The sequence below is a fragment of the Spinacia oleracea genome, chromosome 1 (genome assembly GCF_020520425.1).
Source record: "Spinacia oleracea cultivar Varoflay chromosome 1, BTI_SOV_V1, whole genome shotgun sequence".
Classification (NCBI taxonomy): Eukaryota; Viridiplantae; Streptophyta; class Magnoliopsida; order Caryophyllales; family Amaranthaceae; genus Spinacia; species Spinacia oleracea.
The window spans coordinates 133,051,383-133,065,321 of record NC_079487.1 but is presented as its reverse complement, the minus strand read 5'-3'; the positions used below and the strand labels follow the sequence as shown (position 1 = coordinate 133,065,321).

Here is a 13,939-nt window from a genome sequence, read left to right as displayed (position 1 = left end):
TTCTGAGAAATTAGCCATTTCATTTTTATGAGGATACATTAGTAGTACATCGTTTGGTTTACATTGCAATGAGAATACAAATGGTGGAGGGAGGATATATTTTCCCTCCATTAATCGAAAATGAAATTAAGGATCGAAGTGATTCTCAAATTGGCAAGGTAAGATTACCATTAGCACATATACATAAGCAGCCAGATTAAATACGATTCTCGTGTCAAGAAGTGAAGGGTTGAGTCCTTACTCCTTAGTCATCTGTGAAGTATTGCCCGTTGAAATTATCCATGAGCGCGTATTGCATGTTCTCGGATGGTTTCCAATGACGCTTCCGTTGGTTTATGAACCAATTGTTGATTTGCCTTTGATCAAGACCTGTCATTTCAGCTAGTGCAATTTTATCGGCTTCCTGCGCAACAAAAGCCCAAAGATGTGAAATGATACTAAGGCTCTATTCTGTTCACCTTATTTTCACTCATTTTAGGAAAAATAAGTTCAGATAACTTATGTTCAGAAAAAAGAAGGATTGACCAAGTACAATTTATAACTAAAATAAGTTTTGATAAGTTTTGATAAGTTTAGATAAGTTCAGGAAAAATAAGTGAAAATCAGGTAAATAGAACGCATCATAATATTCATGAATTATGAAACCTCAAACACGAAACAAACAAGCTAAACCATGAAATTCAGATTATTGCACTAACATCATGCCATTATAAATTCCACCAAGGCTTATTGCAATGTACAATTAAGATAATGGATTATACATACAACGCGAATAAAAGCTAAGGAGAAAGGGGTACGTGATATGGTACTTACAGTAGGATATGGCCACTTATAGTGAGCGTTCCACCACTCGAAAAGCATTTGCCTTGCTTCCCTTGGTAGCTTCCCTTTCTTCTTTTTCTTGGAAAATTCAATCTTGAGGCTGCTTATATGACTCCCAAATCTACGTAAGAGCTGATCCTTAAGATCCCGTTCTTCATCTTTTTGCTGCAGATCATGTACATATATCTCTCCACCGCTATACTCCTCGTCTGATGACACGGCACCTTCCTCTGATAACGTAGAAATACATTATTAATGAGAAGAAAATAACGGATGGAAGTGGATCCTCAGACAAATAGGAGGTGGCATGTAAAATGTGTCACACCACAAAGTTAATCCAAACCTTACACAGCTAATCTATATTCTACGTATAATTAGTTGAATCATTTTAATAAAGACCAGGAGTTACACTTCTATAACAACCTAATCCAGAAAAAAGCAAGACTTGAGGGAAAACTAGCAAGGTTTCAACAACCTATCGAATTTCTAACCTTTCACTGATTAGTCAAACACAAAAACAGATTTGTTATTTTACATGAAGTTGCCAAGTTAAAACAAACTGTTGATCATATCAACAAAAACACGAGGTTAATAACTATAACTATAAGATGTCTTGCTTGCAATCTGATGTTACCACGGGGGGGGGGGGGGGGTCATAGACATAGACACATAGTCCAACATCCGTGGTTAATAGTTTGTACTCAATAACAGCCTTACACATCTTATTCGTAATTGATCTTGGTAAGTACTCCTTAATAGGGACGACATTCAAAATGAAACCAACTGTCCCTACTGCATTGAAAAGAAAACATGACATTTTTTGTGTCATGAAATGCTAGCTTTGATTTATCAACTCCAAAATCATGTTTCTACAACAACAGATTCCTGATTAATATTCTTTAAGTCTTCTACTCCGCACAAGATAACTTCTTGCCACTAAGTAAAATGCAAGAATAAAGGGTAAATCTGCATTAACTAGAATAACCTCTCTTTTTTAACTTTCAACACCAAAAGAATAAAATTTAATTTTATAAATCACCAGTTCACCACAAGCCTTCAAGAAACTACTGCCGTAATGTTCTGTAATCTTCAGTCACTTGATCTCAACATATACGTTTAAAAACTCATCTTAATGGGTTCTTAAACATGGGTTGGGGGAATGACGGAATGAGCTTTAAGATTCAATATGGGTTTTCCACATTTGCTGGGCTGCTAATGTCAAAGTGAGATTTGTTTTCAAATGTTCAATATTACTCCCTATGAGTAGCAATAGAAGAGTTATCTTACTATATTACTGAGCAAAACGAACTTGCGAAGTATAAAAATCCAACTATAAATTACGAAATTTACACAATCAAGCAACTACTTTAACTAGCTACTCCTACAAACAATTAGTAACCCGCTAATACAAACAGCTGGTCTAACCAGCTAACACAAACATCCAGTCAAACCAGCTAATATAAACAACGCCAGATTGCTAGAGGGAAACAAGAGAAACACAGTATGGTGTAAATGTGTAATACTCCTACTAGTCGTACGCATGCCAAAATTTGGAAAAAATAAAAAGGGAAACTTAGAGCATCAATTGTAATGCACTCTTAGCCCACTCTTAAAGAGAGAGAAAAATTAAGAGTTAGCTCTTAATAAAAAAAGAGCTAACTCTTAGCTACCTCTTATTTAGAGGTTGATTAAGACATCCTCTAAATAAGAGGTAACTCTTAGAAATAAGAGTGGGGTGAGGTGGATGATTGTGGAAATATTATACTTATTTTTGACATTTTTGTTAAAAAATAATAAAAATAAATACATGTAAAAGGTGTTTAAGAGGGAATAACTAAGAGATTGCTATTTCTTGGATTTTTTGAGAGGTAACTCTTACTTCGTATTAGGAGAGGGTGATGAGGTGGATGAAGAGAGAGATTAAGAGTGGGTAAATAAGAGTGACCCTTATAATTGATGCTCTTAAGAAAGTAAGGAGAGGGAAAAGGTGGTGGAGGACAACAGGAGAAGGTAAAAAGAAAAGAGTCATAGACCAGTCCTTTCCCAAATCAGAATGGACAAGACGGCACAGTCAGAGGCTGCAAATATCAAAAACTACATTTTTGATTAAAAAAAATTACATAAAAAACAAAGGGCAGTCAAATCCCCGGAAGGCACGCTGATAAGTTGTCACTTGATGTCAGGGTATGTGACCCCCTACCCCTATAGACCCTAATCTACTCTTTTCGTGGGTCCCACTATTATTATTTTATTATTTTTACTTCCACTTTCAGGAATCATGCAAGTAGCAGAATATAAACAGTGACATAGTTCGTCCAAACAACAAAAGATACGAGGAAAATTACTCATTTTACAACTATACTTTCATCTGCTTCGTCAATCATGCCATTGGGACTCATCACTTATTTACCTGTATCACTTATTTGAAGTTCTCCACAAATGAATGCCTTAACCGTTAACGGCAACATCATCGGCTAATTGAACTTCTTGTCTTCTGACTTTGTGAGCCAAGTCAATTACGGAGTACGAGTGACAAGTTATACAAACTTCTTGCCTTCCGACTTAGTGAGCCAAAGCAATTACGGAGTACGATTGACAAGTTACACGAATTACTCCATATGAACTATGAAGTTAAGCAAACAATTCTAACTCTTGTGATGAATGTTTTTTGGTGTAGAAAAAGCCACAAATGACAAGACGACAAATGGTGTAAACAGAATTTGATTATAGGTCTTGGCTTCTTGGGAAAATGTTTAAGTATGCTCTACTCCGTACTGACTAAGCTAGTTGACATTCACAACCTGGATGAACGTGATAGTGTTTGGGATCCAAGATGAAAGATGAACAACGGTATTACTCAATTCTTACATACTAACCATCTAAATGGTGCGATATTTAGGGAACGGGAGAAAAAAAAACACAATTTGTACAGACTACAGACTACAGAGTGATGGGAAACAAGGAAAAATGAGAACTAATTGGGATATATGAAAATACAAAGAAGGCGAGAGTCGAAAGACTATTGTGGGGCGAAAGGAGTGCGGAGTATGATACTCCGTATAAGAGTGCTGACGTACAATAAAATAATTGCAATGCATAACTAATTATTTTATGGGATTAAGATTGAGAACGAGGCAGAAGTACTAACAAGGTGGCGGATAGATTAGCCAAGATTTGTACAAGATTTGTTGCGGGTTTTCCCTTGGAGATAGAGCTCCATAGACTTTGTTATTTTGTAAAACTTTGAACTCTTTAGTATATTGCCCCTAGCTTGTATAAAAAAAACTTACTATTTTAGTGAAGTCGTAATAAGTTGTGAGGTGTGTTTAGTTCAACTCATTTTTAACCTAGTATTTTAGAAGGAAAAATAAGAAGACAAGTTCAATTCACATCAAAAACAAAATATGATTATTTCTTACTTCGTATAAGATTAATTACAACTAAATTACTCCTAATTTCAAATATTAGTTCAATAAAACATACCCTGGATTAGTACCACCTAAGAAATACGGAGTACAGACCAACATTGACCTCGCCCAATCCAAACAGTAATCCAAACCCACACATATCTGAACCAACTAAAGATATCCGTTATAACCTGTTGTAAATTCAATTCTGAAGTATTGAGCTTAATCCAGAGTAATCCGTATTGGTTTACTAAATACGAGGACGGAGAGGCCAATATCTGATATGTATTTCAAGATACATATAATCCCACTAAACGACAAAATAGAAATAAGACAAAAATGAAAGCAAGTGCCATTTTTCAAATAACAAATGCCATTTTGAAAAAACGGATACCATTTTTAAAAAACTAGTGCCATTTTTAAAAAACGGATGTCATTTTCAAAAAAAATTGATTTTGTCCTTTGATGTTTGTCTTATCCTTATTTTGTCGTTTAGTGGGAGATATGTATTTGTGAAATACATATCAGATATTGATTTATACTTCCTCTACCAAATACAAAGTCTTGGGAGTTAAAAAATTTAAAATCATGTTTGGTATATACCGCGACGTATATATGACATCAATTAACGATTTTCATTACCTAATGTTTGGTATAGGATGGGTGGCAAGTGACAACACAATTCATTTTCTAAAGGGTAACCATTACCTATACGTTACCTCTCCCAACGTTATGATAACAAAATAGTTACCTCCTCAATCATCAATTTATTACAAGCGATTCCTTTTCTAAAGTATACCAAACAACTAATAATGGTAATAGTTAACATTACCATTTTCCCTACTTATTTATTTTGTTTCCGTTCAATTTCCTAAGTTTATACCAAACCTGCAAACTAGATAAGGAAGAAATCGACCACAACAAATACCCCGTAAAAGGCAGGGAAACATCCTCACGCTCACACCTTAACTACCACCACCTTAACTACCACACAAGCTAAATCAGTTTACAAAACACAACCCTTGTACAATTCCCCATCAATGTCGTCCGTGTCGACTAATCAAGTACTCGTAGTAAGAAAAATCTAAACCAAAGAATCAAAACGCACAAAACATAGTCAAGTGACAAAGAGATAAACAGAGAAAAGGCAAGTAGGGACATGACAAAGTAGTAAAAAGACAATAGGGACCCCCGGCCACTCCCCTTCATAAAACCATGGTAGCGTCTTAACTAGAGAGAACTCTGCAAAATCATACATGCAAAATTGACCCTTCAATGCAGAAACTCAATACAGGAAAATGACCCCCCAAAACAAGAAGACCCACCACCTTTGCCAACAAAATGTCAAGCCATATATTAAAAGATGTTGCATTTATAACCCCTACTTTTTTGGTCATTTTCAGCGTAAACTCCGGGAGTTTCCATGTGAGATGATGTGAATTTAAACCCCTCCACCCAACTCTCTCATCCTTCTCCAATAATTTCATACTCTTTGCTTTCCCTTTCAAAAAGGAAACTGACAACGACTACGACGACATTAACCGTATCATCCAGTATGATTCCCGGGTTTTGGCTGGTCGATATGTATGTTACCGGTTATATATCAAGTTAGAAACTAGAAACAGCGTAATACATACTAGATCCAGTATGAAGTACTCGTATATGCTTTGAAAACGATATATGGAGTACAACCATTCATAAAAGTACACTAGAATAAAAACAGTTCATAATAACTATCGATCCAATAAGCCAGCCAAAATCAGTCAATACCTCGTTAACATTTACCCGGATCCAACCCTTGTACTCCCTCCGTCTCATTTCACTTGTCCTATTTTGACTAAAAACTATCACACAAAAATGGTCAAATTGAGCGAGTAAACTGAGACAGAAAAGAGTAAAAGTTTACCATGAGGAACTCCCATAGTGTCTCATTAGAACTAATTTTATTTTGAAGTCATCTCACTTTCATTTTACACTAATTTTATGCAGAATTGATCTCTTTATATACTCGTGTGACCTTTTTGAATACTACTTGTCTATAAGAAAACCTAGGATACTAGACACTAGCTTCCATCAACATCTAAAGATCAAGCATTTTCCTCAAGAAAATCCATGACAAGCTAAGGGATTGCTCTTTGCACAGGTTATCCTCAAAACATGCTAAACTGTAAGCATTTGTCTATACGACTACCAACCACGGTTATGTTGCTCAGCTCGTGGACCATGGCTTTATGAGCCTCTTCACAGACTAAAAAAACATACTTGTATCTAGTTTCAACGGGATTTCACGAAATGATTGTTTAAATCAAGCTTTCAAAGACAGTCCCGTAATGTTAGAACCTTTTTAAAAAAAATATCTGAAAGCATACTAGTCATAAACCCAATCTATAACATAATTACCTTCAAGTGAGCCTTGTTCTTGAGAGGACTCCCTTATTGTCTCTGAATCACCTGTTGTACCGAAAGGAAAGACATGTTAAAGACACTTCATTGTCAGCTTGAATCTTTACAAATTTCCCACATTGCACAAAAGAATTATGACAACTAAACAAAGGTATATAAAGCATGTTGGGCAATCAAGACTAGACCAAATTTATATGAAGGCAAAAGGAAGAGGATTCCAATCTCAACAAAGAAAAGTACACATCATACACTCTAAAGAAGCTTTGGCACAAACTATCCCTAGATAAATTAGAAGTTTCTCCATGGCTTCGGCCATAAGCCTGAATTTCACAGCCGACCACAAATTCATATCCCAAACCATGTTGTAAGCCAACTTCAGAATCAAGGGCAAGCAAGATTTCACGGAGAATAAGAATGGAAAGGCTGAACACTTCAAGCAAGCTAGTGATTCAAGAATATATAGCTACAAATACATTATCATCTCCTTAACTATTTGATCAGCTGACATTCCGAGACAATTCAAGGTTTGTTCTGCTAGCTAAAAAGCAAAGTTGACAATATTTCCTAAAAAAAGGGGGGAAACTGATTTTTATCGCTAGAATAATAAAACTATCGTGTGAGTTAAACTTTTGCAAGTTAAATATCAAAAGATTTAGCCCTTATTTTTGGCCAAGTGGAAGTTACCAAGAATAGTACAAATGAACTAAGATATACGGAGTAGATGAAATATCGACAATAAGAATAGATGCATATCATAAAAGGATTAAATTAAGTTCCAACAATGTAGCCAGTGGCGAATATTAGAATCGAAGTAATTAATAATAAAACCTTTCTACGGCTAAATGTGCGACTGAAAAGAAAGCAATCACATAATCACTGTGTCTTAAATGGCAAGTACAAGGTAAGCATGTGGTATATGTCAAAACTCATCCAAGTGGGTATGCGCATGTGTCGAAGAGAATCTTAATCAGACTGAAAACAATTAGCAATTAAGTGCAAGATTAAGATAAAACAGACCACACGGGGCAAATCCACAGATCAGATTAGAGTGCCAGAAAGTTAGTTTGTACTTTGAATGAAGAAAAATAGTTTCCTAACAGAACCAAAGATCGCCTTCATTATGCTTTTGAATAGTTTAAGCATGAGAGATGTTTCAAGCATACAATCTTTTTAAAGTATCAAGCAGTTAAGCCCAAAATAGTTGGATAACCGCGAGAACTAGCAAATGGAAATGGTTGCAGCTTTTTTCCTGACAAAGGATGTTAATAAAACACATCTTTGTACTTTCATTAATCATATAATCGAGTTTAAAAGTCACATAATCATCTACAAGATGTGCTTAACAACAAATGCCACCAGTACATGGTCTGCCTAATCATCATCTCAGCTTTAATTAATTTAAACAGCAAGACTATCAAACACACAGCATGACAAGAGATCTTAAATTTCAAAAAAGTACCCGGGAAAAGACATTTTGCAAATAAAAGAAAGCAAGTCAGTGAAGAGAAACAGCACACTGTCCATGCAAGCACGATATCAGAATAGCTCGTATGCGAATCTTTATCTTAAGATAATTTTCTTATTTTCGATAGGTAGCGAAATGGTGGCAACAAAAGTACCTAATTACCACTTCAAAAATAATCACACACAATCTGATCAGCCTTCCTTTATTCTTTATGATGATAAGAAGATAATCCTTGAGATAAAAAGCCTTGATAAATAAAGCAGTCCAAAGCAGGCATTCCCGAGGCCCAATTCCACCTCTTATTAGCTGCAATAAAGAACTCTCATGCACCATTGGAACTTGAAACCCTTTGAAAGTTACAAGGCATGGCATTATCAAAGGCAACAATGAGACTCAATTAAAAATAAAGACCATATATTCACTTGCCTACATCCAGATAAGCCAATTGGATGTCCAAACTTTTGAATTGACATTATACAACAAGCTTTTTCTATGCCTCAATATGATAGGAAGCATTTTCTTTTTCTTCTATCTATCTTAGTTTTAAAAGATGATGATTGTTCAACAACCCCCACACTCACCAAGGCCTTCTACATCCTCTTTTTAGCTCTCGGAATAAATGCGGCAATCTCAAGAAGGAAGAAAAGTTTGTTAATGTCGATGCTTATTAGGGAGTATCAACTTATAGTGATTGTACCCATTTGTTCTTTTAACGAGGGCATGAGGCTAAATGGAAGTTTGCCAAATCATTCCAAGGATTTCAATATATTTAGAAAATAGGACTTTTGACAACAACATTTTGTAAGGTAAGTAATGCAAGAGATGAACTTTAGCTGACATGCAAGCGCAACACTTTCAAGTCAAACAAGAAGTGGAGTTTCTAGCAGCAAAAAGGTTCGAACATGTATGAACATACACACGTAACGATTTAAACCAACAAAATCATTGTACTGTATGCACTTTGATTATCAACTAGCATGATTTTCTTGAAAGAATATTTATGATTGGATGTAATACATGGTATTCTTATAAAGGAAAGAAGCACGAACAAATTACCCTACAAAACTTAGTGTTAAAGTTTCCCATACATCAAATGCTATACTGATCACCAAGAAATGTGACCTCTAAGATGTAAGTTGACATAATTGATTAATTCTCTTTTACTTGTATTCTTTGTTCTACCTCAAGTACCCATGTTGAACCCTGGCCACTTCAGCATAAATATGGTTGTAAAGAAACTTTAACACTTCATTTTGGACCGACCGACATGAAATAATTTTTTGGACACGTACATATGTCCAACATGAACTTCCAAAACCAAAGTCCGAGTATAACTAACCTAAACACAACCGGAAAAAGGGAGTACATATGTTCTAAATCCAAAAGAGAGATGTTAAAGATTGACATAAACTAACATTACAAACACACACATCGTTATCCGAACCACATAACCATTGCCATTTTAAATGTGTTAAGAGACTGCCAGATCAATTATTTTACCTCAAAAACTTAGGAGAAAGAAGCTGGAGGAATTTCTCTTAAGAAAGAAAACAGGTCATGGAAGAGCTATAAATAAACACATGATTACAATTGAAAATGGGTGAAAATTGGACCTACAATTTCAGAACTTTTCCAGGCTTCCACAACTCCACAAGACTACAGTTATTTTAGGGAATGACAAAAACCAGATGATTTTTAGTACTACTACTAAAAAAATCTAAAGCTATTAAATTTAATAAAAAAAAAAACTGTAAATATTCTGCAATGAACTGTTTTCATCACTATACTTTACTTCATCTGAAATGTCAAATTCAGAATCTCTTAACCGTGATTTCAAGTCACAATCTTTCCCTTTCCCTCTCCTTCTCCCTTTATGATCTTATCTGACACAATACTCAGTAATTTCAAGGTAAAAAGATGAAAAGAGAAACCATAAAATCCGAAAAGAAGAAAAGCATTTAAGATGATCTTGGTTACACTTACACCCGTTACGGACATTCGGACAAGGCATTAGTGTATCGCATGTACGGCACGTACGACATTACGAGAGATTGTTCTCGATTAATCCTTTGACGAATAATCAAAGAAACATGTAACAAGAAGTAGTACTCCGTAATAAAAAATTAAAAAAAAATGAATGCTCTCCACATTGCTAGGGTTTTATAATGTTGGTTGAAAACTACTAGTATAGTTTTTTTTTGGGTTTGCTTACTCTATACTCCGTACTCCTTAGCATAGAACCATGGACAACCAATCGTTAAAACAATCATCAGACGAAATTCTATGCACAAAGCTCAATGAATTTAAGATGAACAATAATGAATAATCTACTAGTATACATAATCATATAAGCATTACGGTTAAAAAAATATGGAGTATTACACGAAAGAGAAACAACAGTTAAGAACAATCAACAGACAAAATTCCGTGCACTAAATTTGGTGCACACAGCTCAATGAAACTAAGCTAAACAACAATCATATAGGCACTACGGAGTAGTATTGAAATTAAAATATTGAAATAAAAATAAGAGATGAAAACTAACCAGCCGCAGCGGCGCTCTTTACAAAGGCTCCCTTGCATAGATTCCGGAGCTGCGTCTCCATTTGGTTTAAGAAGTTGGTAGCTTCGTCAAAGGGTCTTGAAAGATCTGACTTATACTTGTCCAAAATCTCACAGTAAGTCTCCTGAATAAATTATGCATTTTTTTCCCAAATAAAGTCAAAAACATATACTCCTAACATAATCCAAAGATCATACGGAAAAAGGGCGTTTAAGTAGGGGACCATGAATTCATCAAGCTCAGGATCAACTCCTATACACGTCCTCCCTCCTCCTCTTCGTCTATACAAGTCGTTTTCCTGCTTCATTTCCTCCAGCATATTCGCTATTTCCGGCGGCGCTCCCACCTATAACTCATAATTCTCAAATCTCAATTACTCATAATACTCCATACTTGTACGACAACAATATCAGTATAAAAATACTCTTTACATACTGATATTGTTATCGCACAACAGATTTCCTCATATATACCGGGAAAGCTGTATGTGATGGTACTCTGATAGTACCATCGCATACTGATCAAAATTTACAACTGCGAATTTTGAAAAAATAAATAATAAACAAAAAAAGAGAGAGAGAGAGAGAGAGAGAGAGAGAACAAAAGGACTGCACCTTGTGGCAATTGATATAGGATTGAAGAAGGCGAGAATAATGAGGATGAGAGGCGATCTTAGCCTTGATGGAGGTAGACGTGTCATCATCTCGTTGCTGCAACTCAGGAGTGACGGAAGCAGACTCAGAAATACAAGTAGCGGAGATCAGTTCATCGGAGCCGAATCGGACAGCGGCGGCGCTACCGGAATTCATGATCAATGAATGATAATCTGAATTCAGGATAAGATTATCCGGCGACATCAACGCCTTATCGGAATAATCGCCACCCGCAGCCACCACCGGATGAAGGCCGTATATCTCATCCATCATAACCACCTCTTTCACAACACTAACACTACCTTCTTCGAGAACATTCAACAATTTGACGGGAGAAAATGACGAAAAAATGGAAGTTAGGTTTTTTTTTGTTTTGGTTTGGGGAGGAGAGAGAAAAGGTGTATAAAACGGAAATGGAGTGGCAAAAAGAAAGGTCTGTGATGTTGGGAAGTGTGAAGTCTAAGAAGAGGAAGTATTGCAGTGATTCATCCACTGGATTTTAGCAACTGATAGAAGGAAGAAGAAAAAAAAAGGAGAATAAAAAAAATTAAAAAGGGGAAGAAATAATACCGGAGTAATAGATGCTGATGAATGATGATGGAAGAAAGGGGTAAGGTTATGGAGATAGTAGTAGAGATGTTTGTTCATGTGCCTCTTGTTTTATTTTGTTCTTTTTCTTTTTCTTTTTCTGTACTTTCTTATTATTATTTATTACGGATAATTTGTTATTTTGTAAATGGATTTTTTCTCTTGTTATCTTTTCAGATAAGCTTGATTAAGGTTAAGATTAAGATGCTTGTTTTACTATCTTAAGATATGGAGCATAAATTATGATGAATAGTGTTTATGTATTTCATGCAAGACATAATTAGTTGTATTTGGTTAGTGGTGCCGTTGTTTGTTGCTTATTGAGTGATTAAAAGAATTTAGAGTGATCTAATTGTTATACTTGGTTGCTTGGTCTAACTAGAATATGACTTACACTTAATTTTTAAACGTTATTTGTAATTTCGTACAATGTTGCCCACATGCAGAATGATAATAGGTACATCATCAATGGTGTAATTGACAAATATGTGAGTTAAATCTGTAGTAGGTGAGATATTTGTCATAATATACAAAGTATTATTGATTTATCAGTCTAAGTACATTTTTAATTACAACAATCGTTAAAGCTTTTCTAACGTAAATTGACTTTAGACATATCAAATCAATAGACCAAGTAAAGTCAAGGGGATCAAATAGATATCGGTTATTATAAAGGTGACAACTTTTGAAGCTAGCCATATTGTGTAGACAATATTTTTATTTGGATAGTGAATTCCGAAAACTTTAATTTCACAATCAATTATACGAGTTTTCTTCGATTTTTAAAGCATGTTCTTATTTGAAATATGTCAACTAAAAACTTACTTAATTTGTCCATAATTTTTCACTAGTATTTGTGTATAATAAGAAATATAACTATACTCATGTGCATGTAATTAATTTCAAAAACTTCTTGTTAAAGCTTTGTTACGTTCGACTTATTTTGACTTATTTTGACTTATTTCAGACAAAATAAGTTTTGTTAAGTTCGGATAAGTTCAGTTCAGCAAAAATAAGTTTTTTTCAGACATTTTCACACACAAATAAGTTTATTTCAGACAAATTAAGTTTTTCAGATAAAATAAGTTCAGTTAAGTTCAGATAAGTTCAGGTAATATAACTCCAGTCAAAATAAGTCCAATAGAACAGAGACTAGGTCTTTAGAATTTAAGCTCTGTTCTATTGGACTTATTTTGACTGAACTTATGTTATCAGAACTTAACTGAAATTAACTGAACTTATTTTATCTGGAAAAAAACTTATTTTGTCTGAAATAAACTTATTTGTGTGTGAAAATGTCTGAAAAAAACTTATTTTTGCTGAACTTATATTATCTGAACTTAACTGGACTTATCGGAATTTAACTGAACTTATTTTGTCTGAAATAAGTCAAAAAGAACAAAGCCTTAATAAAAGATATAGAACCCTCCATGGAAAAGGCAGTAAATCACATCAATATAATAGAGGGTATGCAAAATGTCCGATTTACAACAACGTTTGATGAAAGAAAATTTCTATTTTATTCAATTGGCATGTATTTATATGACTTTTTATCAACGAATTAATTTAATTAAATTGATGGTCGCTAAAAATAGTAATAAAACAAAATCTATCAAATCCATGTTTTTTTCATTGATGTCAATTAAATCTTAAATATTGTATTATTGTCGTTTGGCACATGAGAATGTGATAAGTAAGACAGAAATGGTGTTGTAGTCATAAATGAGAAGGAAATAAATCAATCAATAAAAGAAAACAATCTAATGCAACCATTTCCATTTATGCAACTATTTCCATTTTTGAGATTTGTTGAATTTTCTACTTCATAGTGTGTTGACAGTTTGCTCTCATCTTCATTTATTGCTAATTCAAACGGCCAAATTCTTAACCATTTAGGTGTATGTAAAATAAACATTGTGCGGATAGTACGATAAGAGTAAAATTATCCTAAAAATGATCAAAACTTCAAAAGTAAATAATAGTTACCTAAACTTTACCGATAAAATTATCTCTTCACGGAAAATTTAGCCATAAAACC

The 13,939-nt window shown here is 34.4% G+C and overlaps 1 protein-coding gene across 1 annotated transcript; it reads right to left on the bottom strand.

The window, feature by feature from the left end:
* LOC110785623 (homeobox protein knotted-1-like 6) lies at nt 1-11,941 on the bottom strand. The gene is made up of 6 exons (XM_021990112.2): nt 11,275-11,941; nt 10,884-11,006; nt 10,643-10,784; nt 6,630-6,680; nt 814-1,052; nt 1-403 (listed from the first exon to the last, which is right to left on the bottom strand). The coding sequence occupies exons 1-6, from the start codon at nt 11,584-11,586 to the stop codon at nt 245-247; spliced, it is 1,026 nt and encodes a 341-aa protein (XP_021845804.1). The 5' UTR covers nt 11,587-11,941; the 3' UTR covers nt 1-244.
* Between the last annotated feature and the right edge of the window lie 1,998 nt (nt 11,942-13,939).